The following is a 27,178-nucleotide window of genomic DNA, read 5'->3' on the forward strand; positions in this document are numbered from 1 at the left end:
CGGGAGAGGCCACGATAGTGGGAGGCCTGCGCACTGCGATGAAGAGTGGCCCCCGCTTGCCGCAACTGGGGAAAGCCCTCACACAGAAACGAAGACCCAACACAGCAAAAATAAATAAATTAATTAATAAACTCCTACCCCCAACATCTTAAAAAAAAAGTAATATCTGATATGAAAAATATATGGGGCTAAACACAGAGGATCGAGGTTGTGGGAAAAAAATGGGTCCACCTGAATACAGATCCACAGAAATCATCCAATCAGAAAAAAGAGGGAAAAATTATTTTTGAAAAATAAGGGGAGTCTCAGATCTGTGAGTCAGTGTCAAGTAATAATATACATGTAACTGGAGTATCAAAAAAAGAGAGAGAGAATGTGGCAGAAAAAATATTTTAAGAAATAATGGCCAAATTTTCCCCATATTTAGTGAAAAGCCACTTAGAGATCTAAAAATTCAGTGAGCCACACAGGATACAAATAAAAATCACATCTTGACACATCATAATCAAACTGCTGAAAACCAAAGATAATGATAAGATCTTGAAAGCAGCTGGAGAAAAACTATACCTCACATGCATGGGAGCAAAGGTACAAATGTTAACTAACTTCTTATCAGAAACAGCGGAGACCAGATTACAATGAAATGACACCTTTAAAGTGCTGAAATAAAAAATATGTCAGCCTAGAATTCTGTATCCAGGAAAATATCCTTTAAAACTGAAAACAGTATACATCCCTAGTAAATGAAAGCTAAGAGAATTCAGTACCATCAGATCTGTGCTAAAAATAATCTGAATGTATTATTGCTGTTTTTAACAATTTAGTGATAAGATGTTATCACTACTGAAAACAATCTTATGAAGCTTAAGGCACTCTCTATACCTGCACACTCATGTATAAGTCTAGACAGAATGATGTAAACACTGTTTTCAACTTTTAGAGCCATCCTATAGACAAACTATGGGAGACTTATCCAGAATAGAATATAAATCTTACCAGCATAACAATGTCAACATTTAATTGTCCGAAATGTAGAAGGAAGGGTAAGGCCATTAACACTCGCATCTTATAGTGGATCTAGAAACAGAGGTATATTATTTGAAGTTATAAACAGAACTAACAGAAGAAAAAAGTAGCATAAGACTTCCAGTTTTAGAATGGTAAACACGGCCCTTCCCCATTCTCTTCTTGGAAATTATTAAGGAAACAACTAGGAGAGTGGAAAACAAATTCACAAATCCCCCAGGAAGTGAGAAAGAGTTGCCAAATCAGTGAAGGTAATGGTAGAGGGAAGACACGAAGAAAGGCTTCTGCTTCTACATCTTCAGATTATAGACAGAGCCAACAGGTAGCTACTCATTATCCAGAACAGCAGGAACAGTAAATGCACTGGTAGTGGGAACTTCTCCAGACCCATTTGGCCCCATGGAAGAGGCAGAGTAGAAACATACAGTCATGTCCTCTAGCACCTGTGCAAACCAGGTGGAAAGAAAGGGCTGTATAGATTTGCTCTTCACCTCTGTCAGTTTTGCTAAAGCTGTGTTGAGGCAGTGTGGATACGTTAAATTGGAGGGAGCCAATTAAATTAGTTGGAAAGAAATAAAGTCTAAAAGAACTCCCTCTCTCTGAACTCTACATTAATCATATTTAACCTTGTGAGCCAGAGATAATTTCTACTCCCTTCTAGTGGTTCCCTGGATCTTCCTTTATACAAACCTGCAAATACGTCTTCAGATCATAGACAGAGCCAGCAGGTAGCTTACTCATTACCCAGAACAATAGGAGCCATACGTAGGTGTGCTGGCAGTGGGAGCTTACAAAGAGAATTCAATCAAAGATGAGTAATTAAAAGGAACCAGCTATGAATCTAAAAAGATACTGTAAGGGGAAAAGGAGAAAGGTACAGTGAAAAACAATATCAGGCAGAGAATATTCAACCAAAAAAAGAAAAAACGTTTACATAGAGCAAACCAAAAGTGTGATATTTCAAATTCAAAACATGTAAAACGAATTACAGCAGAGATTTTTAAAAGTTCAGGGAAGATAGAGTAAGATAATGTAAGAAGATGAAATGGCAGCTGTCAGAGCTCAGGTAAGAAATTGAAGGGAAAAAATAAAGCTATTGGTAATTGTAGTGACATTGGAAACAGCACAGAGAACACTAAATACTTCTGTAAGCACACTGAGGATTGAGAAGAGTGAGCAAAAAGAAGTAGAAAGGAACAAAGAATTTTTTTTTGGCCGCACCATGTGGCTTGTGGGATCTTAATTCCCCAACCAGGGATTGAATCCGGGCCATGGCAGTGAAAGCGCAGAGTCTTAACCACTGGACCACCAGGGAACTCCCAGGAACAAAGAATTTTAAAATGTTAGAAAAATTACAGACGTGGAAGACAAATGAAATACCTAGAGTTCCTGGAGGGAGTGGTGAGGGGAGCCAGACCAATGGAACTGGGAAAGAATTGTATAGCTTTAGTTTGAGAATGCTTTCCATTGAAAACAAACAAATAAATCTAAAAATGGGAAGGGAATGGCTTGTCTCAGGGAACATTGTCACAGAATAACACTGAGATATGCCTTGTTTTAATCTATTGGACTTTATAAATGATCCGTTGGCATCTAGACAAGATGATCAAGGCCTCCATGGAGACAGGAGAGGAGGATCAGCGTGGACTCACCTCCTTTGCATCAGCATTCAATATTGGAAGATAGTGGGGCAACACCAAGAAGTCCCTATAGGGAAAGCTGACACACCTCATCCAACCTCTTGGAAAAGCGAAAAATAAAAGGGTGGTAAAACGTGCCAAGAAAGTGGAAATTGAAAGAAAGCATGTTGAATTTAGAGCAAAACAAACCAAAAGCAGCAGCACTTTACAATGATTATGGCTAAAGTCCTCAGTGGTTGTCAAATATATGAAAGGATGCTATACCTCACTCATAATAAGAGAAAAGAAAATAAAACTGCAGTGAAATTTTATTTTTTCTGATAATTTGGAAACAACCAAAACAACTGAAAAGTTTCATAAGATACTCTCATGCATTGATTGAGAGTACGAGTATAATGTGTAAAATCTCTGCAGTGGTTAGTATGAAAATGTATCATCCAAATATAAATGCACATATCTTCTGACCCAGCAGTTCTGCTTATAGGATTTTTTCCTGTGGATTTACTAGTACATTGAATGTCTTGTGTTCGAGGATTGTCAGTGAAACACTGTTTATAATATCAAAGGATTATAAACAAAATATTCACCAATGAAGGCTGTTTGAATAAATTATGTTACATTCACATCCATAAAAGTGTGAAGCAGCTCCATGGAGTGGTAGAGCATAAGCTAAAAGCAAGGAGCAGACCAGTTTGTGAGGAATACTATCATCTATATAAAAAGAAAAAGGGAGGGAGGGAGATAGAAGCTTTTAAGTGCCTAGACTGTCCCTGGGAGGAGACGTAATAAAATCCCAGCGTTGCCTCTGGGGAGAACTGAGTGGTTGAGGGAGATGGGTGGGAGGCTGGGTTACTTAGAAATATATTTTGAAATATTCTTAATAAATAAGTTTGAAGAACTGTTTTTCCAAAGAATTTTATGTAAGTTCCTAACTTAATTATTGATGCCTCTATCACTCCCAAATACCTTATTATGTATTCCCCATTATACAACATTCTTCTACAGTATAACCATCAAAATCATGAACTTAACATTGCTATATCATTCTATCTAATCTCAGATCCAGTTCAGGTTTCACTAATTGCCCCAATAATGTCCTTTTTATAACAAACAACCAAGTAAATAAATAAATCCAGGCCATAATCATGTCAGTCAGACAGACATCAGTCAGTCAATCCAGGCCAGAATTGTGCATTGTATTTAGCTGTCATGTCTCCTTCAAGCTAGAATGATTCCTCAGTTTTCCTTGACTTTCATGACCTTGATACTTCTGAAAATTGTTGACCAATTATTTTGAAGAAGGTCCCTCAACATTTGTTTGACATTTACTTGTGAATAGACTCAGATTATGCACCTTTGGCGGGAAACCGTGGAAGTGATGCTTTATTCACTGTCTTGCATCCTATCAGCACATGATTTTAGTTTTTCCTACTGCTTGTAATGTTAAATTTAATTACTTTATTGAGGTGGTGTCTGCCAGCCTTCTCTACTGTAAAGTTTCACTTTTTCCCTTGATAAATAATGAATGTTTTGTGGTGAGGTACTTTGAAACTATGAAAATATTCCATCTCTCATCAAGCAATTTATTTATCTATTCATTCATATATGTAAGGACTCATGGATTCCTGTTTCATTCAGTGGGTTATAAGTTATCATTATTATTCCTTATTTTGATGCTCAAATTTCCCCAGATTTGGCCATTAGCAGCCCCTTTAAGCTGGCCTCTGTTTCCTTTGACATGTCCCCATCATTTTTTGAGCATTTCCTTACTTTCTGGCATAGCAGGATGCACCAGGTTCATTTTATCATTATCTAGCCCAACTTGGAATCACCTTTTAGTGGAGAATGGTATTAAGAAACCAAGATCTGGGCATTAGGAGTGCTCATTGCTGTTGGGGTATTAGTATTCCCAGGCCCTCCCAGGGGACAGACGTAGGGAATATGTAAATGTATATACATACATTCTATGTCTGTGTCTATTCTACTTATTTCAATGTCTATCTAAATATATTGAAGCCACCACAGAGTTTATTCTAGCTTTCTCCCTATCCATATTTGTCCCTCCCTTCTTTGATAGTAAAACACCTGGCTCATCATGTAACCGCTTCTTTAATCAGTACTTCTGTATGTGACCAGTCTCCTGTCAGTGCCACTGCCCCTCCACCCAGCACCCCTGACAGGCAGCTTTTACCCTACTCAGGCTTTGACACCTCTACCAGGCTGCTGCCCCTGTCCCCTGTATGGCCACCATCCTCACCTCACCTGAGCTTCAGCACCCTGTGCTGACCTGCTGCTGTCACTCTCCTGTAGAGATACCCTCCTCTAAGTCTCCAAGGCCACCACTGTCACCCACTGCATAGAAGCCCTCCTCTTCCCTTACGGGCTGTGACACTCCATGCCTGTCTGCGTTGGCAGATACCTGCCTCATCCCCTCCAGGCTCCAAGCTGCTTGGAACCTCCCTGCCATACAGAGGCCTTGCTTACTTACCCCCCTCGACTCTGACACCCTGTTCCTGGTCAGTGCCACCACTGCCATCACCACCACATCATGCCACCAACATTGGAAAGTCTACTCACTCCACTGTGGCTGCAGCACCCTGCACCAGGCTGCCAAGGCTCCCCCTGCCCCCATACATGATCTCCTATTTCACTCAGCCCCACGTAATGGCTTTTGGACTAAACCACTCTGCAGAGATGGAACAGAAAGGAAAAGGAGAAGTAGAGAAAGCAGAAGAGGAAGTTTATCCATCAATTTAATGTTTTACCATGTGTAGATATTACCTATTCAAAAAACAAATGAATTTTATCAATACAGTTGACCCTCAAACAGTGTGGGAGCTAGGGGCTTATAACTGTGAGACTTAGATGGGAGGGGGCAGAATAGTGTGAATGAACCAATTTTTCCTCATTCAGAGCAGAGAATGGTGAACATTGTCTGAAGTTGATAAATAAAAAATTAGAAACACACATTATTTAGATTTTATTGACAACCACTAGAACTAAAACCAGAAATTGCCATAAATTGTTGTGTTGGGGGATGGTGGGAGTAGTAGGAAGGGGTGGGGAGGGAAGAAGCAGATGATTATTTTTCAATGTAAACTCTTCTGTACTCTTTGACTTTTTTCTGTAATTGTGTATTAATTTATTCCTCCATTCTTGCTCCGCCTGGCATCCTCTGTGTGTTGGGAGCTAAGGGAGGGATTTTCTTCTGTTGTCTAGAAGCCTCTTTGAAAGAGGTCTGTGATTTTGTATACTTCCTACCCAAATGGACGAAACAGTGAATATGGATCCCATCAGCACATCCTTCAGACTCTCCTCCTGCATCGGTGTTATTTAGGAGTCTGGGTCTTTGGTGCTGCAGGCCACTTGGGCTGCCACAAGTGGTTATAAGTGAGGGTGTTCACACTGACGGACATGGTTTTGGCTGGGATCAGGTTAAACTGTTTTCAGTCTGAGCTGTATATACAGTTTGTCAATCTTTTTTTTTTTTTTTGGTGATGCTCTTTGGCCCTATACTGGTTAATTTGTAGATTTCTTTGGTGTCAGGAAAGTAGTAATAAAGTGCCCTGAACTGGCAGCCAGCATCACAAAACAGCATGATGTAGTGATTGCTGTGATGCTTCTCTAGCTCCCCTAACATTGAATTCTTGTGAGGTTCATTCACTTTTCTAGCCTGACAGCAATGGGATATAGAATTATAAATAATTGGTTTGTTTGATTTGCTACTGGGCTCCTTAAAGAGCTCGGGACTTGTGTATTTGGCCACCAAGGCAAGGGATGTTGCTGTGTGTTCCTGCTCTGTGTTCCTGCTGAGATTAAGTGGCTTAATATGGGGCAGAGCTTCCAGTGACACAACTCAAGGTGTCCCCCGCCCCTACCCCCACCCCATGAATGCTCTTGGGCTCTGTCTTAGCTGCAGAGGCCAAGGACTGGCTGGAGCCCATCTGGGCCCAGCTCAAGTTATCAGGGGTTGAGAAGCACTAGGTTCCCAAATCACTACATGACTGTTATGGATGGACGGATTTTGGTATATTTTTTATACTTAAATCTTTATTTCATCTTGAATTTATTTTGATATGTAATGATGATTATTTCATTAATTTACAGAAAGACAGTACGCTGGATGCTGCTGAAGAAATCATCAAGGCATGGAGTAGACAGAAGTTTTGATACATGCAAACTGCATTGTTTCTATTAAATGACCTAGTATGGAATTATTTAGTATTGCTACTTGCTGGGTGTTGAAAAAAAAATTTCAGTACAAATGAAATTTAAAGGACTATTTCCATTGTTAATCCCACTCCTGACAATATTCAGGAGATCTGATTTTTTTTTCAGCTGAAATGTATTAAAACACCTTTTAGACAATTTTATGAGTCAGTATAGTGCAGTGGTAAGAACTGTGAGATGCTGGTTGATGCTTAACCTCTCTGCGCTTCAGTTTCCTCATAAAAGGGGAATAAAAATAGCACCTACTTTATATGAAGTTTGTGAGTTGTTGTTTGTGAGGATGAAATGGTCTGATGTATGTAAAGCCTGGCAAACAATAAGCACTCAGCTACTCTTGGCCAGTTTCACTTCTCTGCCATTGCGTGAAAACCCTTAACCAGTTACATCCCCCTCAACTCTGTATCTTTGCTTTGTCTCTACCCACCTGTAGTTCTCTCCCCTTCACTTACTAACGGCTTTGAACTTTGCTCATAGTTTTGCCTCTCTGTTGCAAGTACTGCCATCATCTGGGGTGGCTCCAAGGTCCCCATGGATTACCTAGGCTTTTGGTACTTTGACCTCCTCACCTCTGGTGATACTCACCTCCACTCCACTCTCCACTTCAGCCACCCACTCCCTTGGGCATACCCTAAACCTTTCATCATTTCAGCCTGTTCCATCTTTGAGATAATAAGTTAGTCATTTCACACTGTAACCACCTATTCTTACACTAAGTTTCCCCTTGGCCAATATTTCCCTCTCTCTCCATCTCTCTCTCTCTCTGTCTCTCTCTCTCTCTCACTCAGCTCCTCTCAAAATATTACTTTAAACTATCATTTCAAATTATTCTCTATCCACTATTTCTCAAAAATTGGTCCATGGCCCTCTTACATCAGAATCAACTAGGATCTTTGTTGAAAATAGATTTTGGTCTTCACCCCAGACTTACTGAATAATAATTTCAGAATCTGGCCCTTTCCAGGTGATTCTTATTCCCACTAGAGTTTGAAAATCATTGGTGTAGTCTGTAGAACCTTCTCTCAGTCTCTTTGTATCTTCACTCCCTTCCATATCCAGGTTAGATTTCATCATCCGTAACTTCAGCCAAGATACTTTGGCTGCCTTGAATAACGTACTCATTGTTCTATCTCACCTACCTGGTCAAAATAAATAAATAACTAAATAAATAAACAACAACTCATCCCTGGGGTTGAAGCTCCATGCTTGCAGCTGGGCTGCTGAGCGCTGCTGTAGCAAAATGCATAATTGGGCAGGTTCTAACACCCATGAATGCACGTCACTGACCTTAACTTGACTTAATTCTTCTGTGTTCCCCTAGTGAGCTTTCTCTACATTTTACCACGACAGCAATTCCTAATATTCTTCCATTCTCCATAATAAAAATATCCAGCCTTCTCCATTCTCCTAACACCTCAAAGCCCACCACTGCCAGTACTATTAAATGACCTAATCTCCTGCTTCTGTGAAAAGCAAAATTTTAAAAAATGAAAAAGTAGGAACCACCAGACCAGCACTCCCAGCTGGGATTCTACCAATAAGTGAGTCTATGACATCTACATCAGCATCCATCCTTTCTTTATTGCCCCCAGGGCCTGGGGACAGTGGGGAGGATTGGTGGTTAAGCAGATCCAGAAGGAGGCCAGGACCTCAAGAGCCAACTATTGCCTAGCAAAACAAATTCCACGTGAAAATTGTGCCTGTCCACTCGTGTGGGGGACTTGATAAAATTTTCACCAGGGTTTAAATCCACTCTTTGCAGCCTTGGACTTGTCCAGTGCTAATCCCACCACCTGTACTCTGGATCCCATGTCTTCTCACATTCTCAGGGACTTGGTTTAGCCTATTCTCTTATATCTTCAGCCTCTACTGGATCCCTTTCTCAACAGTAAGATACTTTCAAATCTCTCCCATCTTAGAAAATCCTTTCCCTGATTCTATCTACAACCCTATTATCTCTTCTTCTTCAGGGCAAAATTCCTTCCTTCCATTTTTTTCTCTCTCCCTCCTGACCTCCCTCCATGCTTCATTTTTTCCTTTAACAAATATTCATTGAACTCCTAATATGTGCCAGGCACTGTCCTAAGATATTCAGGCACTTAGGATATATCAGTGAACAAATGAACCAAAGATCCCTGCCTTCTAGGGCTCCCCTAGATAGGGGAGAGACAATAACTAAATCATAAACATAATGAAATATATTGTAAAACTTATACATGGCAATTGTATGAAGAAAAGAAGTAAGGCAGGGTAGAGGTTGGAATGAGAGTTTCAGGGAAGCAAATTGGAATTTTAAACAGTGTGGTCAGGTGGGTCTCATGGAGGGGACATAGAAGCAGACTTAGAAGAAGAGAGGGAGAGAGCCTTGTGACGATCTTAGGGAGGAACATCCCAGGCACAAGGAATAGCCAGTGCAAAGGCTCTATAACTGGAGGGTGTCTTATATTTGATGAATACCAAAGGTCTGCTGTGGCTGGATGGAATAACCAAGGGATGGAGTAGCAGGTATTAGGCCAGAGAAGTAACATAGGACCTCAAGGACTGGAGTAAGGATAATGGTTTCGTGCTAACCTATCCGTACCTTTTTTTTTTTTTTGTTATGTAAAATAATGTTTATTGCAGCATGGTTTATAATTCCTCCAAACTAGGAACAACCAAAAAGACATGAGACTGGGTACGAGCGCCAAATATGTCAGTATTAGCAACTAAAGGGGACTGATGACCTCCCTCTAGATTTTTGAGAAATTTTACTGCGAAATGGAATAACTTGAAAACGTTTTCCTCATTTGATGATTTCACTTTCTCGCACACAAACACACACTCCTCACTTACCCTCAACCCGCTATAGTCTGGATTCCATACCCATTATTGTTCTAAGTTCTCTAATGACCTCCATGTTCTTAGGTTTAAAGGAAACGTCTCAGTTCCATCTGGCTTTACCTCTAGTAATATACCTGCAGTATTTACCACTGCAGGCCGCTTGGGCCTTCCTAAACCCTAATTTTTTTTTTTTTTTTTAGATCCTGTGGTGCTGCATGTTCATCAGTTGCCTTTTGTACTCTGCCCTTCTTCCTTCATCTCCTTTGCCTGTTTCTTAGATATTGGTATTTTGTCTTTCTCACTAGATAACTTCATTTACTCTGTATATGCTAGTGACTCCTAAATCTGTAACAGCCTAGTTCTATCTGTTGAATTTCACATCCAGTATCCCATTCGTCATCTCACATAGACATTTTATAGGCAAACCCTGTTCAATCTGGGTTCCTTATCTCAGTGAATGGTGCCACCAATCCAGTTGCTCAAGTCAGAAAACCTACAAGTCATTTTTAACTTTTCTCCCCACATCCAAATCCTCTGTATAGTACCCTGCCTCTCTTCAATCCATCACTTCTCTCTGCTCCAATTGCCCCCACTCTGGCACCAACCAATGTCATTTCTCAACTAAATTACTAGTCAACTCTTAACAGTTCTCCCTGTCTTGCTCCTTGTAACTTATCCCTGTGGCCCAAACAAGCTTTATAAAATGCAAATGTGATCATGTTACATAGATTAGTTAAGATTATTCCTGTTGCAAGTGACAGAAAGCCTAACCTGTATGGGTTTAAATCAAATAAAAAGGAATTGTCTGCCTCAACATTTTAGGAGTAGTCTAGTTTCAGTTACAGCTTGATCTAAGACTCATATTGTTATATATCACCAAGCTCCATTTCGTAGTTCTGTCTTCTCTGTGTCAGGTTTATCTCCACGTTGTACCTCCTGGATAGAAACACGGCTACAGCAGTTTCTGAGCATCATATCGTGACAAATCCAGCAAATCCAGCAAAAGAGGACACTTTCTCCGAAGCTCCAGCAAATGATATATTGTGTCATATTGGCTCATTCCTGAGCTAACCGCTGAGGCCAAGGGGATTGGACATGCTAACTAACTTAGGCCAATCCAAGGTCAACTTCACATGGACTACATTGGTTGAAAGAAGGGACAGAATGACGAAGGGAGGAAATGGATGAGAAAATGTCTTAAGTGACTTAAAATCTTTTACTCTCCATTGCTCTTAACATAAATGAGTTTTGTTGCTGTTGTTTTGGGTTATTTTGGTGTTGGGGTTTTTAGACGATCATTCTCTGATGCAAACCATTTATTTATTTATTTGTTTGTTTGTTTATTTATTTATGGATGGCTGCATTGGGTCTTTGTTGCTGCGCGCAGGCTTTCTCTAGTTGTGTCGAGCGGGGTCTACTCTTTGTTGTAGTGCGAGGGCTTCTTATTGTGGTGGCTTCTCTTGTTGTGGAGCACGGGCTCTAGGCACGTGGGCTTCAGAAGTTGTGGAGCACGGGCTTAGTTGCTCTGCGTCACGTGGGATCTTCCCAGACCAGGGCTTGAACCCGTGTCCCCTGCATTGGCAGGCAGATTCTTAACCACTGCGCCACCAGGGAAGTCCCGCAAACCTTTTTTTTTTAACATCATTATTGGAGTATAATTGCTTTACAATGGTGTGTTAGTTTCTGCTTTATAACAAAGTGAATCAGTTATATATATATCCCCATATCTCTTCCCTCTTGCGTCTCCCTCCCTCCCAACCTCCCTATCCCACCCCTTTAGGTGGTCACAAAGCACCGAGCTGATCTCCCTGCCACAAACCCTTCTTGATTGAGGAAAGAATGAGTTCATTACTTAGTCAGGTAAGGGAATCACCCCTGAAGGTCATTTCTCCTCAGTCACTTAGACTCTCCTCATCAGGCTTACAGTGCCCCGTATGATATGGTCTCCCTCTTAATCCTCCAGTCCATCTTTCCCATCTTTTCCTACTCAAATTTCTAGTCTTACTGAACTCATTTCAATTTCTAAATGAGCCCTATGCTCTCTACCTTTTAGCGGATGTTATTTCCTGACATTCAGGCATGGTTAATGTAGGTGGTATATTGGTGATGCTTAATTTTATGTGTCAACTTAGCTGCACCATGGTGCCCAGATATGTGGTCAAACATTATTCTGGATGTTTCTGTAAGGGTGTTTTGGGGAGAGATTAACATTTAAATCAGTAGACTTTGAGTAAAGCAAATTGCTCTCCATAATGTGGGTGGGCCTCATCCAATCAGTTGAAGGCCTTAACAGAACAAAAGACTGACACACCTCCCCCACCTCCCCTCCCCAACCTTACCACCCCCCGCCCCTGGGGCAAGAGGAAATCCTTCTAGCAGAGGGCCTTCAGACTTGAACTGCAGTATGGTCTCTTCCTGGGTCTACAGCCTGCAGGCCCACCCTGCAGATTTTGGACTTGCCAGCCTCCATAATCATGTAAGTCAGTTTCTTAAAATGAATCTCTTTCTATATATATATATATACATACACACACACACACACCCCTTATTGGTTCTGTTTCTCTGAAGAATTCTAATACAAGTAGATTAGCAAAAATGACCATAAGCTGTCTACAAATTCCCAAAGTTATGTAAGAACTCATTTTATGACATTATACTATATTATAATAATGAGATATGGACTTCACATAATAATGAATTTTTAAAGATTTTTTTTTGGAACATAGGTTTGCCTATCCAAAAGCCAATAATAATCCACCTTCTCCTTTGACTACTTCTACTATGGAGGCTAAAAGCCAAAATATCCAATTTCTCAGCTTCCCTTGCAACTAGTCAAAAGTGCCTGAGAAGAGCTTCCCTTCATGGAAAAAGATGAGGCAAAGTTATCCTGAGACTTCTTCGTCTTTTTGTCCTCTTCATCCTTCTACTTTATTCCTACCTGGAATGTATTATAGAAGTAAGGGTTGGAGGTGCAGCAGCCATCTTGCATTCAGGCAGCAACTGGCATCAGAGTGAAAGCCTACATAATAAGGATGGCAGAGCAGAAAGAAGAGACAGACCCTGGAAGCAATTTGGAGCTACTGTAACCCCAGAATTTGTAATGCGTGAGACAAATAAACCCCTGTTTTTTAAGCCACCAGAATAGAGTTTTTTTATTATTTACAGATGAATGAATTACTACCTGATACAGAAGATATGGTACGCAGATCAAATTTTTCTTCTAGAAGATAAACTGACCTGGGCCTGGAGGTAGTGAGAGAGACCAATCAGAAGGCTCCTGCAGGAGCCCAGGAAGGAGATGGTGAGGTCCTGAAGGATTTAGTATGAGAGAAAGGTAAATCATCACAAATATTTGTCAAACTCATACATTTTTCCCATCATTTTTATGATAAAAACGATTATATAACTACACAGTTACCAAATATTTTAAATCAAAAATTGTCTCCAGATAAAACAAGAAGTCTTCTTGGTCTCAGGTGGTTAAACCCAAGGATAAAATAAAATGAAACAAAAACCTCAACCACATTCATGAGACATGAGAATTTCATTTTATTACTGCTCTGAGAATACATCTAATTACTCAGTCATACCAATTAAATAGTAACTTCACCTGCTGACAAACAGCTGTATTGGGATAGATCAAAATAAATTGTAGAAATAATTAGATTTTCTAATCAATATTAACTTCATCATATTATACAGCTGCTACTTTCTTTGACATTTAATACGGCATCTTTTTTCTTATATTATGTAAAACTTGTCATTTGTAGCAAAATCTCATAGTAAAAAAGATGAATAATAATTTTGTCCTTTTGTCAATGAGAGTGGTTATCCTGAACTATTACTTTAAAATCTTTACCCCTCTCATTAATTATCCATTGAAAGTATAAACATCGTATTTTAGTTGAAACCTTAGAGCTATAGCTTCTAATACCATAACCTCATTTTCTGTGTAAATTACTGAGACAACTTTTTTTTTTTTTTTTTTTGCCACACTGCATGGCTTGCGGGATCTTAGTTCCCTGACCAGGGATTGAACCCACACCCTCAGCAGTGAAAGTGCCAAGTCCTAACTACTGGACTGCCAGGGAATTCCCCCAGATGACTTATTATAACACCACTTTTATAATTATTATTTTTAATTTTTTTAAAATTTATTTTATTTATTTTTAAATTATTTATTTATTTTTAAATTTTATTTATTTTTTGGCTGCATCGGGTCTTAGTTGCGGCATGCGGGACCTTCCTTGAGGCACGTGGGACCTTTCGTTGCAGCACACAGGCTTCTCTCTAGTCGTGGCATGCGGGTTTTCTCTTCTCTAGTTGTGGCACATGGGCTCCAGGATGCGTGGGCTCTATAGTTTGCGGCACGCGGGCTCTCTAGTTGAGGTACACGAGCTCAGCAGTTGGGGCACGGAGGCTTAGTTACCCCACAGCATGTGGGATCTTAGTTCCCTGACCAGGGATCGAAGCCGCATCCCCAGCATTGTAAGGCAGATTCTTTACCACTGGACCTCCAGGGAAGTCCCTATAATTATTCTTGAAGCATTCTGCTGACCAATATATGTACAAAAGGGTACAAAACTCATGAAAACCATTCAGTTTTCTAAAGATTTTTCTCTCTCTGGAATGCCCTGGTAAACACTAGTCTGCCTGCTCTACCCTGGGAACTGACCACTTTTGAAGGAAAATCTGTGCATGACACTTCGCTGGTGAAAGCCCTTCAATGCCACTCAGTCTCAGAGTAAAAGCCAAAATTGTCTCTCTGACCTTGGAGCCCTGCATGACCTGACCCTGCTCTTCCCTAACCTCATCTACTACTCCGCCCTTCCCTCCATGCACTGCTTGCTGATCACCAGGGCTGTTACAGATTAGGTCCGCTGTACCTGAGGTTCCCTCTGCCTAGATACTTTCCACCCAGTGTCCACCTGGCTACCTCCAATCTTTATTCAAATGTCATCTCAGGTGAACTTATCTGACCTCCCATTTAAAATTGTAAATCCTGGCTCTCCTCATCCCCTTTCCCTGCCTTATTTTTCTCCTTAGCACTTACTACCGTTGAACTTAAAATGTTTCTCTCATTCTATTTATCATTTTTATCCCCTCCTAACATACGTACCATGAGACCAAGGATTTTTATTGTTTTGTTCATGGCTGTATCCACAACACCTAAAGCAGAGTCTGGCATAAGGTAGCACTGAATAAATGAATTTCTGCAAATGGAATTTGGCCCTCAGAACACCACTGGTTTTTTGATGTTTTGTTTTTAACCTTGGGTCTCTGTTTGGCCCATGTCTTTCACTTATTAATAGTTTCCTGAAGTGCCAAATATTGTTCCTAAAACTGCAGATATGGTTAGCCAGGCTTCTGAATCACCTGTGCTGAAAGCTTCAGCTAATCAATAATGTGGGACTCTATCTGACCTCTGGAAACCCAATCCCAGGATACAGCACTCAAAGTTGCACTTGGCTCCTGGCTCCAAGACAATTAGATTTAATAGAGTAGTGGTATGCAAGCATTTTTAAGCCAGGGAGTGCATATGTTCACATGCATACGTACACACATGTACACACACACACACACACACACACACACACACACACAAGCTTGGAATTACATCTATCTCCTTTTTGCCTGGCAAATAAATATTTCTAATGAGGGCCTGGTTCTCAGTCTGAAATGATGCTGATAACGCTATCTCAGCCCCTGACTTCCAAACCTGGGGAAATGGACACTTGAATTGGTGCAACATCTCTGGAGGGCCATTTCACAATATCTATCAAAATGTTGTATGAGCATGTCTTTTGATGCCCCGATTCTGTTGTTAGGTATTTACACTTTGAACATGCAAACCTTCACCCACAAATGTGAACAAGAATGTTCATAACAGTGTTGTTTATAATATCACAAAACTGGAAACAATCAATTCCTCCATTATTGGCGTAATAGTTCAATAAATTATGGTATCTAGTCAAAGAATGCAGTTCATCTCTGTTACTTGAAAAAAAATGAATAGACTCTTGAACGTGATCTGCTTGTGCAAACAAAACAAAAATACATTAATAGATGATTATCCCTGGGCACGATATGGATGTATCTTACATGAATTTGAATTATGCAAATTAGGTGTTAGACCACATCAAAATATTAATACAATCTTATGCTCAGAATTTTAAATAATTTTCATTTCCTCAAATAAAAAATTTGTTTGAAAAAGTACATAACTTCAAGACTGGCAGGCCTCTTGCTTATACAATTGCAATATGGCAGTGTCACCTGAGCTGTAAACAGTGCCATCTTTTGGCTAAAATGCTGAGGTTGAAGGAGCTTGGAAAGTCAGAGGAACTGAATGACTGCCAGTGTGGTGTGACACCCTCATGCATAGCCTTTTGTTCAGGAAATGGGAGTAGCTGTCTACAGCACTCAAAAAATTATCTTAAGAAGTCACATAGTCTTTCTCTTTATTTCATAATCAATTAAATGGAAGTGTATTTCCATATTAATACATACAAATACTTTTGAGTTCCAAATAAAAGTACTCAAATAAAAGGAATGATCTATCACAGAGTATGTAGTTGTTTGAAAGCAAGCCATAAATAAATTCTCATTAACTTAAAGTGTAGCTCATATCATTTTACTCTGGAACAATTTTTTGAAAATTTGAAAGACTCAAGCAAGTTTAGTTATTTTAAATGTAGAAAGTTGCGACCATTTAGTTTAGTGGGAAATTCTTAGGATCTCTATTGTAAAATCAAACTACTGACCTTAGGTTTGTGGGGATTTTTTTTTTAACATTAACTTCCACATACCAGAAAAGAAAGCAGAAAGATATACCAATCCCTCATTTGCAAAACAGACAATCATGTCAGACTACAGCCAGAGTTTAACCTAACTGAAAAAGTAAAGATGATAGTCCAAAGACATATTAGGAGTGTGCATTTTGATGAGAATGCTACAAAATTAGCTTGAAAGGTCCAAACATTGGGTGGGAACAGATGAATGCAAAGAGTGGCACGGGCTTCCTATGCAGCTTTTATACTGCATTTGGTTGCAAATGCCATAAAGTCATTCAACAGTGGAAGATTGCTAAACCGTTGTGGGTTTTGTGGTTTTAATAGAAAAACTACATTCAAGTTAACTTTCATTTCTTTTTTAACTTGAAAAAACCCATCCCAATAAAAGTATTCTAAGTAACTGATGGTGTACTGAATACCACCTCTATTAAGCTATATATGGGAACTGCTTATCTTACTGCCATTTAAAACACTCAAGAGTGGGCATGTTGTTAATACTCAGAAAATAATACTAGTGGTGATAACGTGGACTCTTGTGATGTCTGAACATGAGACACTGAGTAGAGATTACCCATTTTGGCTAAGATCAGTGGCAGAACAGTGGGTGGCAAATGCTTTATTTCACAAGTGTGGGGCGGGTCCTTTCATCTCGTTAATGTGAAAGAGCAAAATCCTAGGTAGGAAAGGTCAGAAAATAGTGAGATTGAGCAGGTATAATGGACAATTTTGTAGAGGAGAGAAGACACTAGGGTAAAAAGAAAGGAAAAGCTAGCCTTAATGGAAAAACCCTCTTCATAAACCTCACTAATTTGGTTTAATTACTCTGAAGAACAGTCAGAATAATGATATTTTAAAATACATTATTTCATTCAATCAATCAATAACTCACACAAACCACAGTTATTGGATGTCTTCTCTATGCAAAAGATTAGTCACAGAGGTCCAAAGGAAAAATTTGGATGCTTCAGCCCTCAGTGAGCTCACCACCATTTATTTTCAAGCACCTGTAGTAGTAGAATCAAGCATGGTAAAGCATTGCTTAGAAAAGGGTCTTGGTACATGAATTGGTTTTTACCACCTAAATTGCACTAAGACCTTAGGGACTGTGTATATATCATTTTCCTATTTCAAAGGTAAATGTTGCCTCTGTTTCATAACGTTATAACCAAAATTACAATTTTCCTATTTTTAGCATTTATCTTGCTTCCAATGTTATTGTAAAAAACATTGCAATGGACATCTTCATGAATATAGTATCCCATATTTTAGGTTATTTCCTTACTCCAGTTCTCAGAAGTGGGATTACTGGCTCAAGAGGTTTTCACATCTAAATCATTCTGGAGTATTGCTGAATTGCTTTCTAAAAGGGTTGTATCAATTTATAATACTGTGAGCAATATGTGGCCATCATGAGAGACAGTAATGAGAACAATTTTACATTCTCATCACATGGTCATACTTTATAATTAATATGGAGTTTTAATTTAATACACAAATAATATGAGATTTCTTGAAAATAGGTAGTTATTTTACACAATAAGATTTTTAGCACGTGATTTTCATGGAAACAGTAATGTTAAAATTCTCTCTTTAAGAAAGTGTCAAGTAACGGGTCACATGAATGTTTCATGTTCTCATTTTCCCCCAACAGTTCATTACTTGAAAACCATTAATAGGACTTTAAAGACAAATTTCATTTACACTAAAATAAATATACTTAAAAAACATTTTTAGGAAATTATACTCTCATATATCATTCAATCTCCCCATGTTTTTTATTATAAAATGAGAACGTTGTTATTTTGGGAAAAAATATTAGCTTCAAAACATTTAATAAAACAACACTAAATAGCATAGCATAACTTTTGAAGTCATACTTAATGGCAAACGATATCTTTTTGGAAAAAATACTGATTTTAAAAGTCACAAGCTACTAGCGTGAACCCTTTAGAGTTATTTTGTTTTGTTTTGTTTTTAGCAGAGTAATTTAGAAGTTTAAAAGAAAACTATTGCCCACTGAACATTGAATTAAAAAGTGAGTTAATTTCTAGTTTTCTATTTATAGCTTATTAATGTTTTAAGCCTATATTCTACTTTCTCTTCTCAGTGAACAAGTAGATTTATTCTCAAATGGACAACAAGCTGCCAGTACTGGAGAATCAAAGATTTCAAATAAATCAACAAACAAGTTGAAAAGTTCAATTCAGGATCACATATGCAAGTACATTTAGCAGTGGGATATGAGCCAGGCACATTTCAGTTTAGGTAGCACATGAACTGACAAACACAAGTGTCCTTAGGCAGACAGCTGGCCAGAATATTTTAGAGTACAGCTGCCCCACAAAATCAGCCCACATGATAGCTGCAGGTGCACTGCTTGTTGAATCCATTTCCTGATCTTAAGGTCTATAAGGTGAGTTTCTGTATGTTGAGTTTCTAATAGGAGGCATACTGCCTGGACTCTGGAGCCAAATTGCCAGGGTCTAAATCCCAGTTCTACCATTTACTAGCTGTGTGATTTCAGGCTAGTTACTTAACCATTCTGGGCCTCAATTTCTCCATCCATAAAGTGGGGACAATAATAGTATCCAACTCATAGAGTTGTTGGGAAGATTAAATGAGTTAATATATGCAAAGCCTTAAAATAGTACCTGGCACATAGTAAGCACTATATGAGTGTTTACTGATACTATTAATATCATGATTATTGTTTATTACTACTTCTACCTGTATTCAAATAAAGCTTTATGCCTTTATTAAAGACTAAAAGAATAATGAATGCTTCTACAAATATAATCTGTATTTCCCAGGGCACAGAAATTTGGGCTTAAAAATATAGTCTTGCAATAACAGTTACATAGTAGGCATGCATAGAAGTGGGACAGTTTTAGAGTCAGTCATTCCTGGCTTTGAATTCTATCACCACCACTAACTTATGTGTAACACTGGGCAATTTATCTATTCAACCTCTCTAAGACTTTAAAAGGAGAATAATAATACTTGCCTGACAAGATAACGAAGAACTAGATAAGATAATGAATGTGAGGTGCCTGACAAATGGCCTCATGCAAAAGGACCTCAGGCCTACTTTCAAGAACTCACCTAGTTCTTGCAGCTCCATGCGGGGCCCTCCCTTTCCCTCTCTGGCTCTCTGCCACCTTCAGCAGGGTTTTACCTTTCTGCCCAGTGAAGCCAAACCAGCAAGAAGCAGGCCCAGGACAATCACCAACTGAAAACTTAGTGAGTAAAAATATCTTTGGTAATTTAGGAAGTATTATAATGCTTTATAAAAAAGGTTTAAAAGTCCATGTTTTTTAGAAATGTAGACTAAAGTATGTATGGGTCAAAGTGATATATGGGATTTATTTTTAAAATACTTTAGTAAAGGGAGAAAAAAGGAAAGAAAAGTATACACAAACAAATTTGGCAAAATCATGATAATTGTTTAATCAGGATGATAGGTATATGAGGATCATAATATTATTGTCTCTAATTTTTAGTGTTTGAAAATCTTCATACATAAAAAAACATTTGAAAAATTAAAATACAAACCCCTCACATTTCTAGAAGTAATACATATGGCCCCTCAGCCACCAGTAAATGAGGTTTGTCTAATATTCTAGACAATTCATCTCATTTCCAAGAGTCCCAGTCAGAGCTGGTCATACATTTCAGTGAATCCTCTATTCTTCCTAGTCCAGCAGAATATGTCATATGACATATTTCAAATATTCTATAATTTCCAATCAAGTATTTGTCAAACCTTGCTTAAGTTAGGAAATTGTCATCTTCTGCAATATCACCATACAGACACTTTTATAGCATACTTTTATATATCAGTGTTTCCACAAGCAAGGCCACAGGTAAATCTAAGGAACCTCCATAACATTACGCCAAGAGGAAGAAGCCAGATGTAAAAGACAACATATCATATGATTCTATTTACATGAAAAGTCCAGAAAAGGCAAATCTATAGAGACAGAAAGTAGATGAGTGATTCTTGGGGCTGGAAGTGGAATGGGCATTAACTGTACATGGGCATGAGTGATCTTATTGAGATGATGGAAATGTGCTAAAACTGGGTTATGGGGATGGTTGCACAACTAGGTAAAATTAATAAAAATCACTGACTTCTAAACAGGTAAATTCTATGGTATGTAATTATACCTCAATAAATTTAAAAAATATATATCTAGTTGGGTCACAAACTTTAAAAAATCATTTACTAGGTATGTAAAGCATTTTATACTTGGGAAGAATTATAACCTATCAAGTTGTGATTTTACAGCAGTGACATAAACTTAAAATTTTATTTTAAAAGTTTAAAAAAGATGAGTTCGCTTAAATAATTGATTTAAATAAATAATTTTATTTAATTCATATAGTTAAGTTAAATAAAAATGATGATATTAACAAGCCGGAAGTTTTGGTAAATGATAGTCTGGGTTATTGATTCCTAGGTGACACAACCCCACCTCTGTGTGTGTGTTTCAATCTCAGGATCAGATACAAAGATTCAGTGGGATTATGTTGATGAAAATGCTTTATAAATTGCCAATGCTGTACTAACAACAAAAAGAGGAATGGCCTACCTAAGCTGCTTCTATTTTAATATAAAAGAAATCTTAACTAGGTTATGACAGACATTCTGGGGCGGGGGCGGGCAGGAGTAATTAACCAGTTGCCCAGCTTCCATCCTCTGGGGTTTCAATTTGTCTGATGGTTTCTTCCTTCCACAAACATTATTGAATGCCTACCATAAACCATCAGGTGGTAGGTCCTTATCTTGATTCTCAAGAGGTGCCCAGTTCCCTTCCTCCTCCTCTCCCTCTTCTTCCAAGCCAAGATGCTCTACTATGAAAACTTCCTGCTGGATTGGGGTGCAGCACCCCCAAGCTCTTTCGTGGTTGCATTTGGCACAGCTGAAATAAATTGGCATTTTGAAACTTTACCAGATATTGAGGGAGAAAACCCCCCATAAAAGTACAAAAGTACAGTCAAGTTTTTAAATTACAGCACGGAAGACCAAAAAAAAAAAAAAGCTCTCCCATCCCCATCTGGATTTCAGTTCCTAAACTTCTGCCTCTTGTTCTTTCTAAGGAAGCGAGTCTTTCCCACCTTTCAAGAAAACAATGGGGGCTCAGTGGCATTTAAGTCCCATGCCCAAAAGAATAAAGCAGCCACTATATCCTAAGTTCTCATCCCCAAAGAAACCCTTTTTCCTCCGATTCCCACAGGGCCAAGGGTGGTTTGTTTTCAGCCAAGTAGTGATAGTGTTGCTGTTATTTTTAGTACTATTCTGACATTAGTTTGGCTAATTAATAAATCTCGGGAGCTTTTGCAGTATCTAACCATTTTTGCTAAGTTCTCTATATTTCAGCTATGCCAAATTTGCAAAGACCATGAAAACAGCAGTCAGGTTAGGGCCCACATCTCCCTGCCTCACGGTGTAGTGCTCTTACATGGTTTTGTTTCATCTCCTGCCAATTCTAAAAGGGTTTGCAAGGCAGATACTATTACCCCTTGCACCAAAACGCAAAGGGACGTGCCTAAGAAGACACAGCTTGCTAGCTGATGACAGAGCCTGAATTGACACCTGTTCGGGCTGACCCAAGTGAATTTCTCTTTATTCCAAGTACCTTGGTGGAATCACCCCTCTGGACAAGTAAGAACTGCGCTCAAACTCGAGTAGCTGACTCCGGGCGGGGGGAAGGGTGGTTAGCCATCGGGAATGCAGGCTTTGCCCTCTCCACGATGCCCGGGTTATCTTTGTGTTTTAACTCAGTCAAGTTGAGGGTACCTCTGGTGTAGCTCGTTTGCAGGGTGCCCTTGTGAATTTTCCTAGGTAGTTTCCTCGATTGGCTCAGGCACCACAGTAAATGACCGAAACTGAATAGGAAAATAAGAAAACGCAAAGAACGTGGCGTAGCTCACTTTTCTTGGCCTTTTTCCCGACCCGTAGCCGCGCCCTATTACGACTGCGTGGGCGACTCGCCTATAAAAGCCAGTCTCGCAGCGTTTCTCCGTCACAATCGCTTCCTGTTTGCGGTTCGTCCGTCGTCCTTGGTGGCTGGAATTGCAGTGGCCGTGAAGATGGCGTCTACCAGCCGGTAAGTACGTCCAGCCGAGCTTGGGCAGCTGAGGGGCGGGCGGCGAGTGCGGGGGCTTGCAAGGTGGCCGCCGGCACTTCAGCGCCGGGCGAAATGCCGCGGAGATGCGGGGAGAGGCGGCAGGACCGGCCGGCCGCCCCGGACAAAGGCACTCCCAGAGGCAGGGCTGACAGGGGTGTCGCAGGGGGTACCGAACCGCCGGCATTTCTCCGCCAGCGTCCTAGGCCGTTTTCTCACCCAGGCACCACCGTGTGAAGGCTCATGTACCCCCAGCCCCTGGCCTCGCGTCTTTTACGGATATTTCACCCGTCCTTTTTTTCTTGTTAATTTTTTCTACGCTTGGTTTTCCATCTGTGGCTCAACAAGCCCGAGGGTCCGTGAATCCTCCTCTCTAAAGGGAAAGGGTTAATTTTAGGCCCCTATTGATCTGACAAGCCAGAAAGTTAGGGACGTCAGCATTGGTAAGGCTGAGAGAAACTGATTGCCATCCCCGAGGCCTTTTGAAGTGGAAGCTAGGGCATTTCTGAAGAGTTGATAAGTTCTCTTCTAAGAGATTTCATTACAGATGTCGTCTGCATACTCTTGAAGAAGATCTTGCCTGCAGAAAATTATGTATGCTGGGTAGTCACTCTTTAATATTATATTTTAAAAATGTGATGTACCCATATCTACAGGAAGTGCATACAGTGCCGTTAGAGACAGCCTTTAATCCTGTGACATGAAAAATGTTTGCAGACCCTAATTATATCTCTCATGACCACCATGAGGTATATGTTAGGATTTTTGCGTAAGTGTAAACTGAGTCATGCCAATGTTGACTTATCCAAGGTTAGTGTTAGAACAGAGTGTAGAGTCTCATATCTATTTCCTGTTGTCACACTTGGCCTCTAGTTAACTCATGTATTAAAAGTATCAAATTAACTTCTGTAGCTTCTGGAAGGCAAGGTAGCTCTGGCATAATTTTTTTGAGCTTGTTATCATCTCTGGAATTGAATTCGCGATGAAAGCCGTTATCACAAAATAGTAAGCTGGAGAAATCCAGGCCCTTTCTGGTAAACTACCAAGGCTTACTGCTTTATGTTACTGTATTTTTAAAAGGTTGGGGGAGGAGGCAGCCTTAGCTAAAACTAGTTGGACACAGCTCTTAAAGCCAGGGACACTTGTTCACTTGTTACTGAATTAGTAAACACTTGTTTGCTAATTCAGTGTTTGAATGCTCAGTCATTCTAACTGGGTGTGGCTCTGCCAGGTAAGGCTTCCTTGTAGGTAAATGGAGAAATAGCTTCCCAAACCACTTATCTATGACTTGTATTCTCTCATGGCAGTAGATCTGAAAGGTAAACGTGGTCATATTTGGGCTAAGCTTTTGTATATAATAGAACAGGAAATGGTATTTGTAAGAAATGTTGTAATAGTTAAATATAGTAAATTCACTTGATAGATTCTTTACCAAAAGAATACATTTCCTTTGTGTGCCTTTATTCTCTTCATTAAAAAAATCTTTGAAATATTTCTTTGAAGTAAATTTTTTCTAGGCATGTCCAGCTCTTAAATGTATGTCATTGCTGTCCATCTGTTGAGTTTTTCTACCAGTGAGAACAAAGGTAAATGTTAGTATTTCTGTCCTTAGCTTTTTTCCCCCTGAGGAAGATGTACAGTGACTAGGCTATGAAACTGCTTGGTGTTTTCACAGAGAAGAACACAAATGTTGTGACTTAAAATCTAAACTCCACCACTTACTAGTTCTGTGATTTTAGGAAAATCGTTTTCTGAGCATAATCTTTAAAATGGAGGTAATGCTTAATTTTCAGAATTGCTAATGAAGATTAATAATATATATATAGTACTAGACACATAGTAGGCACCTAATACATGATAGCTATAAAGTGAAGTTTGGCATTATGTGGCTTCTTAGGCAGCCTGAGTTATTTTAATCTCAGTGGTGGTGGTTTACTCCATTCCTTCCCTCTTGTTTCTCTCCCTTACTTCCCCACCACCCCACTCTTGTGCTGCTTCTTTTGTATTACCCTTGTGGGTAATTTCATTAAAATTGACTGCTTGAGCACAGTTTCATTTTATTTTGGATAGGTAACACAGGCAAATCATAGAAAAGCAAGAAGAAAAGTGAAAAGCAGTTCCTTCTTTCCCTAGCTCCTAGCCATCTAATTCTCCAAAGCAGTCATTATAACCAGTTTCTTGGTGTTTTCATAGTGATTCTGTGGTTTCACAAACATATGCATATAGTCCTAACCTCTCTTCTTCGAAAAAGTAGTCTAATATAAACACTGTGTGCTACCTTGCTTTTTACCTTTTTTGTGAAATTAGCACACACAAGTGTACAGTTCAATTACAAAGTGAGCACATACACATAGCTACCACCCAGGTCTAGAAATCAAATACCACTAGCACCCTGGAAGCCTCCTTTATGCCCTCAGTCATTACCCCTTCCCAAACGTAACCACATCCTGACTTCTAACACCATAGGTTTGTTTTGCCTGATTTAAACTTTATATATAAATGTATATGTATTTCTCTGTGTCTGGTTTCTTTTATCAGCATTTTGAGATTTATTCATGTTACTGCATATAACTGTAGTTCATACTTTTTTTCAGTTTTCTGTAAAATCCCCACCTTACTCTTTTCACTTAGGATATCTTTGAGATGTTTCCATATCATTTTTATATACATATACACGCACACAATGGTATGTCTACTTATTAATAGTATGAAATATATCAGTCCTTGGTATGCTGTGTGCCGCATGGCTGCCCATTTTATGCATTTGTAATTACTGTTACTTTACTAACATTTTCCTTTATTTTTACATGGTTTTCTTTAATAATTTATACTAATTTCTTAATGTTTTATTTGTCATAATTTATTAAAATATTTTTCTAGTAGAAATTTATGGAATAAATGTGAATATAAAACAAATCTCCATTCCCTCTTTCCATAGTGAAAAGATCCAAGATGTGTTCTGGTTAATCTGAATATATAAATTTTGGGAATATGGATTACTTTATCATTTTTTCTGTGGGTATCACCTATGTTGAAAGTTAACATTCTGAACTGTTTGCTACTTTGAGAAACTTTATCCAAAACCACAGATACCTATTTACATACTTTAAGAATGCTTGATGTTGTCTTTTATGTGTATATTTGTGGTGGTCATAACATAACCTTGTTCTGTATTAACTTCAGGTGAACTTTTAAAAAGGGCTTATTTTCAGTGATACCAGACATTTGTGATTGTAAGGCCACACCCACAGAAATAATTACTAAATCTATGTTAAATATCTTTGATGCTTTTTAGAACTGATTCTGTTAGGTCATTTAAGGCTGATGTGTCTTCCCCAGACTGCCTTATTTTCAAAATAAATTAATCAAACAAATTGTTAATATCACAGATAGATTAAAAAGTAGATCTTGAAACAATTTCTTGAGGGCTCACAAACTTAGTTCTGGTCTAAATGAAATCATCAGGTCCTAGCCACCTCTACCACCCTCATTTGTATACCTTTTAGGTTCAGTGTACTATTCTAAGTGTATTACTAAGGTATGCAGCACGTAGAAAACAAAGACTTGAAATTCATTATCTGACCATAGAAATAAGTGGCAAGGGTCACAAACCCAGATGGTTATGTGTAAATGTTGCACCGTTATTATGGTAGCTAGTCATTTCTATGTTAATCAAGGTTTATAAACATTTTAGTAGCCTACATGTTAAAAGAAAAAAAACACTTGTTTTCCATTTAAGTTTTTAAAGCCTTCCATTCTGCAAACCAATAACTGTTCTTACAAAAAACAATTCCAATTGTATCTGTTAATACTAGCTAGGATTTAAAGTAACCTAACCTAGGATTTTTACTTTGAGAATTTAGCTTAAATGTATTATAAATGTAAATGTATTATAAATTTATTGGAAAAATGTTCAAAATCCTCCTCTTTTTCCCCCCAAAAGATTAGTACTTTGTTGCATGTTGGTTAGGAGGATATTTAAAAAAAATTTTTTTTCATTTAGTTTGGATGCTCTTCCAAGAGTCACATGTCCAAATCATCCAGATGCGATCTTAGTGGAGGACTACAGAGCTGGTGATATGATCTGTCCTGAGTGTGGCCTGGTTGTAGGTGAGCAGTTACTATGGTTTTAAATGAAATCACTATTTGGGGCATTTTGTTTTTGTGTATTTTCCAAACTCTCTTTTAATGAATACATTCTGACTTTTTCCCCCTACAGGTAATTCATATTTATTGTAAAACAAAAATAATTAGAAAAAAGGAAATAAGAGTGAAATCAGAGACACCATATTTTATTGTCTGTACAAACGCATATATTTCATAATGTGGGGTAGGAGGGAACATCTAAAATTGAGATAGCTGATCCAGAAGAAAAGGGCCTTAGTCCTTTGTCTCCTGTATCCGTAGTCTTAAACATTTGCACTCTTGTGCATATGAAATAATGAATAAATGTAATCTAACTTTTGCGACTTTTGTATATTTAAATATGGTTTATTTTAGAGTAATAAAGGTAGATAAGCATGATTTATTTTGGAGTAATAAA

General features: G+C 38.8%; 2 protein-coding genes across 9 annotated transcripts in view; both read left to right on the plus strand.

The window, feature by feature from the left end:
- The window catches only part of KYAT3 (kynurenine aminotransferase 3), a 76,563-nt gene extending 53,968 nt beyond the window's left edge, over nucleotides 1–22,595 (plus strand). For 6 of the 8 annotated variants that reach the window (XM_060303147.2, XM_060303158.2, XM_060303140.2 and 3 more), the window contains one exon: nucleotides 6,774–12,858. In XM_060303147.2, the coding sequence (XP_060159130.1) occupies nucleotides 6,774–6,836 (63 nt within the window). In that variant the 3' untranslated portion in view covers nucleotides 6,837–12,858. Of the gene's footprint in view, nucleotides 1–6,773; nucleotides 12,859–12,878; nucleotides 13,048–22,469 lie in introns of those variants that run through there. The other 2 variants (XR_011377147.1, XR_011377146.1) reach the window with 2 other exon arrangements.
- GTF2B (general transcription factor IIB) overlaps nucleotides 22,475–27,178 on the plus strand; it is a 31,096-nt gene continuing 26,392 nt past the window's right edge. Inside the window, exons 1-2 of the mRNA XM_030866141.3 lie at nucleotides 22,475–22,617; nucleotides 26,639–26,745. Coding sequence (XP_030722001.1) covers nucleotides 22,601–22,617; nucleotides 26,639–26,745 — 124 coding nt within the window. The 5' untranslated portion in view covers nucleotides 22,475–22,600. The remainder of the gene's footprint in view (nucleotides 22,618–26,638; nucleotides 26,746–27,178) is intronic.

This window comes from Globicephala melas, chromosome 1 (genome assembly GCF_963455315.2).
Source record: "Globicephala melas chromosome 1, mGloMel1.2, whole genome shotgun sequence".
Classification (NCBI taxonomy): domain Eukaryota; kingdom Metazoa; phylum Chordata; class Mammalia; order Artiodactyla; family Delphinidae; genus Globicephala; species Globicephala melas.